At 44.4% G+C, this 9,448-nt stretch overlaps 1 protein-coding gene across 1 annotated transcript; it reads right to left on the minus strand.

Moving 5' to 3' along the window:
- Positions 1-2,102: 2,102 nt before the first annotated feature.
- Positions 2,103-3,328, minus strand: LOC112158051 (claudin-20). Its single transcript, XM_024291227.2, has one exon. It carries the CDS (start codon positions 3,305-3,307, stop codon positions 2,549-2,551), a length of 759 nt encoding a protein of 252 aa, XP_024146995.1. The 5' UTR covers positions 3,308-3,328; the 3' UTR covers positions 2,103-2,548.
- Positions 3,329-9,448: the final 6,120 nt, after the last annotated feature.

The raw sequence follows: 9,448 nt of genomic DNA on the forward strand, positions 1-9,448 counted from the left end.
CTGTGAGGTTCCAGTTGTGCCAGAAATATGTTATAGCGTCCTCTATCTATGTCTTTGGTCCATTGTCTGTGTAATGAACAATTTTATTGAACATTTGTTTATGTCCATGTACTACTAAGCAGTGTCTTCTGTATTCCCACACTTTTTTGATGATTACTTTTTGTGTTTCAGCTTGCTTTATGCCTAAAACTTTGCATTTTCCTTTGCTATTGTCCTAAGCTTGTGTGGCTTCACTGCGCAGTCAGAAAAGTCCTTAGCAACAGTTGCTTGCGTTGTTAGCTCCTGTCGTTTCACTACGTTGTCAGAAAAGTCCTTAGCAACCGTTGCTAGCTTTGTTACCTCCTGTTGTTACACAGTCTCGTCAGACACGTCCTTAGCAACAGTTGCTAGCATTGTTAGCTCCTGTTGTTTTACTACGCTGTCATAAAAGTCATTAGCAACAGTTGCTAGCATCATTAGCTCCTATTGTTTCACTATGCTGTCAGAAAAGTCCCTAGCAACCGTTGCTAGCTTCGTTAGTTCCTGTCGTTACACAGTGTCATCAGACATGTTCTTAGCAACCGTTGCTAGTTTTGTTAGCTACTGTCGTTACACAGTGTCGTCAGACACGTTCTTTGCAACCGTTGCTAGCTGCGTTAGCCCCTGTCGTTACAGTGTCGTCGGACACGTCCTGTGCAACAATGGATTATGATCACCACTGCACTGGCAGTGGAGCCTAGTGGAAACCCAGAAAGGGAGGCAGTCTCAGCCCAGAATCAGGAAGAGCAAGCTCAGTCCCATTTTTATAGCTGACCAGGTACTTGTTAGCTGCATCCGGGTGGGAGTGACTACACCTGTGCATCAATCTAATTATCTCATCCTTCCACAATCTCATTGATGTATAATTTACTGAAATTGTTAGCATTTTTATTCAAAGCCTAAAAGCCACAATGGGGGGATCAAGGAGCCACATGTGGCTCCGGAGCCTCAGGTTTGCAGAATTAACGAAGGCGCTGAGACACGTGGATATATATGCAAAGGTTTTAATAGCGAGAGTAACAAACAAGGGCAAGGCAGAGCGGGGTCATACACAAGGCAGGAGTCAAACACATGGAGCGAGGCAGGCAGATGAGGAACAGACATGGGTCAGAAGAACACAGAATCAGGCAAGAAATAACGCTCAGACTGTATGCAAGGCAAAAACAAGACTTTGCACCACTAAATTCTGTTTGAGATGAATGTCTGATGTCGAACAGCTGGTGAAACTTGGGAGCAGAGAGCAAAGGCTGATGGGAGATGCAGTGAGGAAGAAGCTCAGGAGGATGTCAAAACTCAGTCGATGGCTTCCTCTGGTGGTCAACTGTGGAGGAGGATGGTTCAACTGTGACAGCAGACTTCTGAATTGGACCATGTAAAAGAGGAAGTTTTTCGTCTGACCCACCATCACCCCTATCCTATTCTGGTGCAGATTTGTGCTGAAGAGGTGAAGAATAACAGAACCAGAGCTGTTGAGAAAAAATTTCATCAAAAAAGCCTTTTGGACAATATTTTTAAAAATGGCGGTCAAACACAGCAGGACTACATTTCACTTCAGCAAAAATCTGTTTACTTGGATATTCTGAAGCCTTCTGCTGTGGAAACCTCATAAATGATTCTGGGTGTGTTTCTCAACTGCAGCTCTGTTGATGGTTCTATCGACATTTTCTCATCTAAGCAAACTGGGTTTGAGGTTTGAGGTTTTTCTGAAGGTACGGGGGGAATTCAGTAGTGGAGGCTCGCTAGAAGAGATTGACAGTTCATTTAGACTGCACACACACACACACACACACACACACACACACACATCCATAAGTTACAGCCTGAGACTGGCGGCATGTCCGCTTGTACAGCTGAGGTAGGCTGCAGGGGGAGGGCGTATGTGCATCCATGTGTGGAGACGCTATAATGGGAAGGCAGAGAACATCATTACCTCTTTTCACACAGCACTGCTCCTCCACCTACCCCCCACCACCGCCGAAAACAGGGTGTAGTTATCTTCAAGTCCCTGATTTGGACTCAGCAACTCTGTCGTTTCTGTTGGACAGGTTTTATGATACACTTCTGATGGAGGATACAATCTGTTCTTCTTTGTGAAAAACATGTTTTATTTTGAAGTGTGCCAGGTTTGCCATGCTGATTCTTTGTGACAATTGTGTTATAGTTACATGTGATTTGAGAAAGCAAAGACAAATACTTTTGTTCAACATCTTGCTCCACTTTGATTTGAAGCTCTTCTTCAGACTCATCAATTTTGGAGTTTTAAACCGTGTGGTTTGTGTTCCACAAGGAACTACAGAAGTCTGTGTGTTCAACCTGCTGTTGTGTGTCCACATGTGTGCGTATGTTCATCGTAATAATTGAGACTTTAGCTCCGCCCTCAAACAGCCTTTCCGTTTTTGTGTTTTCTCTGCAGCTGCAGCGGTTGATGCGGATGGTTTCTTTAGATTTTGAGTTCTTTAGTTATTTACAGTGTTTTCTAACTACCCGCCCCACCTCTTCTCATTCCAGCAGTCAGACAGCCGTGTGGGGGTCACACGTATTCCTGGAGACTGTAGCTGTCCTTGAGGTCTTCTCGGGGGAGTCTGCAGGGGGGTGGGTGCTCTTGCCGCTCCAGCTTGGACTCGTCCGTCTGCAGCTTGACATTTTTCTTTTGCTTCTGTCGCAGGTTCCCCCGTCTTTGGTCGCTCCTCTCAGAGAAGGTGGCCTGGTCCGGCCACCTTGATCTCTTCCCAGGACAGGACAGGCAGAAAATGACCCCTCCAGCCAAGAGAAATCCAGCAGAGACAAATGTGATGCACAGAGCCCCCCCGGGTTGATATTTGCTGCTGTCTGGCAGGTCTGTGGTCAGGAAGGCAGTGATGACTTCATTGGTGAACCAGGATGCAGGAACCAGGCAGAGAAGGCTGGACAGGACGAAACATGCCCCCGCAGCGATGGACGTGTGCCCCTTGGCTCGGTGGCTGCCCCCCCAACGGGTACATTTGAGCCCAAGAGAGGCAAGGCAGAGTCCGAATGTGGCCAGCATGCAGCATAGAACCATGGCGGCTCGCATGGCCTGAAAAGAGGCGGGCAGCGACAGCGGCGAGTTCTTCATGGTGCAGCTGAACACCCCCGCGCTGTAACACACGCAGTCCATCCACAGCCCCTGCATCTGGGAGGTGGGGGTCATGATGCTCGTCCACACGCTCATGCTCACCTTCCAGTTGGGCATCAGAGTGGCCACCGTGGCACCAAGGACACCCAGCAGCGCCAGGCCGAATGCCAGAATCTGAATGTCTGCGGGCAGCATGGCTGAGCCCCCCCCTCATCCAGCGGGCCCCCACACAAATGGGGTCTCGGCAGTAGATAATTCCTTAGCTCAAGCTCCGGTGAGCTGAAACCAGAGGAGAAATGGGAATGAAGGGGAGCGTGACGGCTTCACAGCTGAGGCTGCCCCCCCAGACTGATGAACTGATCATTGACACTGATGCTACTGCTGCAGCGCCGCTCCCCGGGATATCCAAGAGGTTGAGAGCGGATCCAGGAGGTCCTCAGCCAACTTGCAGCAGTTCTGAACTGTTCTTACCTGGGGGGTGCATCTCCAGAGCGTGAAGAAGCTGCTCGACCTGAGGAGAGTCCTGAAACAGAAGGGGAATGTGGATGAAGGAGCAGCTTCCGTCTCCTTGGAAACCGTACACACAGATTCTGCATCCTGAAAAAGAAGTGTTCATCATTCTGATCCGGAGAACCGAAAATCTCCAGGAACCAGGTTCTGGTCTCTGAAGGTCATCTGCACCAAAGGAGCCGCAGAGCAGCACTCTTATCCGATGGCTTGATGGTGGGGGTACGTCAGCTCTGCAGCACCCAAACCTGAAGCCGATGTTCGGTACAAAAGCAGCCGCTTACCTCGCATTATGTCTGCAGACTCGCTTTGTCTTCTTGACTTTTATGTACATTTGAAAAACGTGGCGCCAGAACAAAAAAAAAAAAAAACCAAGGAGGAGGAGGAGTCTCATTAGCGATGATCACTGATAGTATCCCAATCAACCGCAAACCGCTCCTGCTTTTGGAGATAAAGCCGCTGTGGTGAGTGGAGTTGTAAAGAAGTGGCCACTGCAACGTGCTGATAAAAGTCCGCAGCCCGCCCACCCGGCTGAGTGACGGGACCCGGCAGCCTGTTATTACCATAATCCTGCAGCCCAGTGCTGTCTCCAGCTGGAAACTGTAAACACACATTTGAGAGTGGGAGGCTCTGCAGGTAAACAGGAGTTTAGGAGGCGAAGGTTTTGTTTCACGGCTGTCTGAGCCGTCCTGTGTTTGCAGAGGAGATGACGGCAAAAATTCTGCAGTTTTTCCCAGGCCCTGACGTCAGAACTTGAGCTGGTTCCGTTTCAGCCCAAAGTACTGGAAGCTTTGCATCAGAAACAAAGAGGACCTTTCAAAATAAAAAAAAATCACTCCAGGTTAGTTTGTATCTTAAAAAGAAAAAATCCTGAAATGATTTGAAACAGAGGAGTTGTTTGAAAGGATTTTGATTGTTAGATTTCCTGCATAAACAGCTGCTCTACTGACTGAAAAATATCTTATTGTTTGCTACAAAAATTCTAAATTCTGAATACTATTTTATTATAATAAAGTAACATCTTCCACCAGAATCAAATTTAATTAATCGACTCAAAATGACTGCATAAAATGATTCTTTAATATAGTTTGTTTGTTTTAAGCTAAAATCCTCTGCGTAAAAATTGTTTATTTTGATCATTTTTTAACATCATTGGTTCACAGTTTGTGCGGAAAATATGAACATTTATGTGTTTAAATTTAGAGTCGGATCTGTCTGCCCCGGTTCTGCTGCGTTCCGGGTCACAGGGTTAACCTACATCCTGAGCGGTCCATTTGAGAGCTTTTGAACGCATCAGTCAGCGTCACCGGGCGCAGCGGTGCTTTGTCCCAGTGGGTCTCTGGGGGTTTGGCTGTGGGTCCTGGAGCTAAATGCTGCAGAACACGCAGAGGACAAGCTCCCACCTCCTCCTGAGAACATCATAAATGTTCGAACACTCTAACATTTGCTCTTATGTTTGTGTATTTTGGATTTATTTCCTCTTACAAATCTAAAAGATTACGTTTTTGTAATTATTGATTTTATCAATATTATCAATTTTCTAAAAAATGTAAGTCTTTTGTTTTATATTTGTAGATTTTTCCTATTTTTCAAACATTCTACTGCTTTTTATTTAAATATTTGTAATTTTTTTTGTGGTTCAATCCTGTTTTTCTCCTTTGATGTAAAGCAGGTTCAACATTAATGGACAAATAAAGTTTTTTTTTATTGCCATTCAACTTTTACTCCACCAATTTGTTTTCTCTTCTGATGAGAGATTTGAAATCCAAAATAGTGGGAGTCAAAAATGTAAGTATGTTTAGTGTGTGTCTATACATGTGTGTGCACACAGACGTGCTTTTTTGTGTTACATATTAGGACCCTCTTTTTCATACATAGGACTGGTATTGAAAGAGGAAAGGCAGTTTTGTTGCTCCTGGAGATATTTAGGAATAAGATAAAACCATAGACACCAAATGGAGGGAAATTCACAAAACAATATGAAATAATGTTCTAAATAAACACAATTAAGTCTTTTAAACAAGAGTTTTGCTTACTCAAAACAATTGACCAATAACATCTACTTAAAGTTAAACTCCATGAAATAAACCAAAATACAAATTAAAAATCCTGAACCCCCCAGGAGGGGTGGTTGAGTTCTTCCACTGAGCATCAGCATAAATAGCCGATTCACAATCAGCTGAATAAGAAACTAAATTAAAAAAATGTATTAAAACAAGTACGGTAACAGAACCAACACAAAAGTGACCACATACAGTATGTGTGGTACATAAAGTTAATCCTGTTGAACTAATTACTGTGCGTTGCAAATTATTATTACATACAACAGAGTTCCACATCATTTGATAGGTTCTAAAGAACTGAAAATGGTCATTTGTTAAATCTGCTGGATTGGAGGTTATATTTACTGAAATCTAAATCTATTCCAATCAAAAACATCTTCATAGGTCAAGTTTAATTTGAACATAGGACCCTTCAATATGTTCTGCCTTGTAATGGTTTTAGCAGCTGCTCTCTTAACCCTTGTGCTCTCATAGCCATGTTTACATTAAAAGTGGGGTCATCTGGACCCCAAAAGACAGCGCACTGAACTTTTTTTTCCAACGATTTTTTTTCCTCACTTGTGTCCGTGGCAGATATAAAATCCTGTCCACCTTTGTCATGGGAGGGATCACACATCAAAATAAAAGTGGGGTCATCTGAACCCCATAAGAGAGCACAAAGGTAAATAAGTCGTATTTAACCTTCCTCGTTCTGCCTTTATCTGCACAAACCCGTGTGTGTCTGAATCAGCCACAAGTCTCTTCATAGTATGATGATCACGCTGAAGTTTTCCTAAAATATCAAAATTTTTCATATCTTGCACAAAACATTTGACTATTTTGCACTTTTCAGCAGCAGATATCTTTTTTCTTTCACATATTGCTTGAAAATGTTGGTCTGCTTAATAATGTGGAACGTCCCTCTTTAGTAGATTTTCCTTTAATTGAACTCACCTAGAAAACTGGTGTGATCAGCTGACGTTCTTGACTTTTCTCCAGTCAAGAACCATGACTTCAGACTTAGTGGTGCTAACCCTAATCTCAGCTCGAGGTCCTGGCTTGATGAAGCCAACACGACAACATCATCTGCAAAGAGCAGAGACAATCCTATGATCCCCAAACTAGATCCCCTCTGGGCCCTGGCAGCGCCCAGAAATTCTCTATATTAAAACTATAAATAGAGCCAGTAATAAAGGGTAGTCTTACATGCACCAGGAACAGACTCACTGGACCTCCCTCCCAGAGCACTCTCCACAGGAGACTACACCTTCTCCAAATCCACAAAACATATATGGACTGGATGAGAAAACTCCCACAAACCCTCCAGCACCCTAAAAAGAGTGTAGAGCTGGTCCACCGTTCCATGACTAGGACAGAAACCGAACTATTGTTCCTGAATCTGAGGTTTGACTATTGAATGAACTCTCCTCTTCAGTACCCTGGGTTACACTTTCCCAAGGAGTCCTTGGTAGGTGAAACACACCCTCCAGTTCCCCTTCTTGAAAAAGGGAACCAACACCCCTATGCCAGTCCAGTGGTACTGCTCCGGACTGCCACGCAATGCTGCAGAGAGGTGTTAGCCAAGACACTCCTACAGCATCCAAAGACTTGAGGTACTGGAGCCTTGCCACTGAGGAGCTCGTCGACTACCTCAGTGACCTCAGCTTGGGTTATGGACAAGGCCACCCCAAAGTCCTCAGCATCTACTTCCTCTAGAGAAGGTGTGTCAGGAGGATTGAGGAGATTCTTGAGGTATTCCTTGCACCGCACGAAAATGTCCCCTGTCGAAGTCAACAGTTCCACACTTGCACTGAAAACAGTGCCGGCAAAAAACTGCTTTCCCTTCCTAGGGCGCTGGACGGTTTTCCAGAACCTCTACCGATAGTCCGTCTCCATTGTGTTACCGAACTCCTCCCAGGACTGAGATTTTGCCTCCACGACAGCCTGGGCCGCAGCTTGCTTAGACTGCCGGTACCTGTCATCATTCTGTGGAGTCCCACAAGCCAGCCAGGATTGATGAGACTCCAGCTTGACGGCATCCCTTACTTCTGGTGTCCACCACCGGGTTTGGGGATTGCCACCACAACAGGCACCAGAGACCATGTGCTGAGGCACTAAGAACAGAAAAAGGGATTTTGCAGCCGTGGCAGATCCAAAAGCACTGATCCTAGTTTGCAGGGAGATGTAAGACTTTTCCCTCCCCATCTAAAGAGCTTCCTCACTGCTGACTGCTTGTGAGAGACTTCAATTTTTTTGCTGTTTACTTCTGGGGTAGAAAAACAGAGATCAGAGTGTTTAGAGATACAAGTGTAGAATCATCTGATCCAGGTAATAGATAGGCAGCAAAGGGTGTGTGTGCGCTGATGGGTTGCGTGGAAACTGCATTCCCCTGAAGCATGTCCAGTGTTACCGCGGGTTCCCACGACAAGATTTACAGCTCCAGTGCGACCACCTGAGTCTTTACGTAACTTTAAAAGAAAGAGAGGAACCTCCACTGCATATGATCACGTCCAACCTCAGCAATCTGGAATCTCCGGTGTCCCTAATCCATTTCGTTGGGTTCAAACTTTCGCCATACGCCAGAAGTGAGTCGCAACACTTTTTGTGAAGTTGGGGCTATTAACAACCTAAATCGTAATAAATGGTGGGTTATTGCTTGAACCTTTGTGAGTTCTGAGTTTTGCGAGGTCGGTAGCAGAGCGTGTGGCTGCAGCCATCTCGTAGCTAATGGAGGTAATCTGCCATAGCTAGACCGCTCCCATGTCGCACCTGAGCTGTAACCCATGGGAGCCCTCAGCTTTGGTGGGGCAGTGGTCATCTGCACGGCATTTTAGAAGAAGTTTTTATTGATCATGGTGGTCATGCTTTGAACGCTGAAGTTTCTCTCCAGCAGCTGGCTTAAATCCTGCAGTTTCTCTTCATGTTTGAATGTCCTCTCTCATCATCCTCGTGCTGAGGTGCTACCTCTGAATCCTTTCTGTGAAGCGGAGCCTCTCAGCTGTGCCTAAAGTTTACTGATCTAGATGTGTACTCCTCCTTCCAGAGAAGTGACTGGTAGTTTGTCCTCCTCCTCCAAGAAGTGTTCAACAGTTCAGAGAGCACTGCTGGGTCCTGCTGAGGGGAGCACAGCAATCCGAGCGCACACAGGCCTTCATCTTGATATTACTGAAACACTAGTTTGGCGTTAAATTTCTACCTAAAATCTCCCACAAGCAAATATCAAACTCCACAAACTCCAATTCATTTTCTAAGAGTTCCTCTTTTTGTGTTTTCCTCACCCCTTGATGGAAAACTTTTCTTAAAAAAATAATTTAAAGGTTCATTATGTGTTTCCTTCATTTTTGAGTTTTTAAAAATGGGAACATCAAAAATGATTTGTTTTACTACAGTAGCTTAGAAAGTGATGAATAAATAAAATAGTCCTTTTTCCCCCTCTTTTAATTTTTTGTTTTAATTTGAAAAACAAATGATACACGAGTATTTCAGGAAAAGCTCCATGAGTTCACAGTCCTCCAGGAGGGAGAACTAGTTTTGGGATTGTAAGAGCTGTAAGAACTTTTGCAGATGAGCAGGAGAGGTATAAACAGAATTGTTTTGTCCCTTATTTTTATTTCACTAACCATCTTTTATCACTAAAAACTTCAATAGAACACTTGTGTGAAGTAGCTTTAATAAACAAGTAAAAATAGAGCAAATATAAACTAGGAAAAAAATAATATTTTCTTATTATGTAAGTGATAATTAGTCATGTGATAAAGTTTAGTGACTTTAGCTTTAACATCTTTAG

This window comes from Oryzias melastigma, linkage group LG24 (genome assembly GCF_002922805.2).
Source record: "Oryzias melastigma strain HK-1 linkage group LG24, ASM292280v2, whole genome shotgun sequence".
Lineage (NCBI taxonomy): Eukaryota > Metazoa > Chordata > Actinopteri > Beloniformes > Adrianichthyidae > Oryzias > Oryzias melastigma.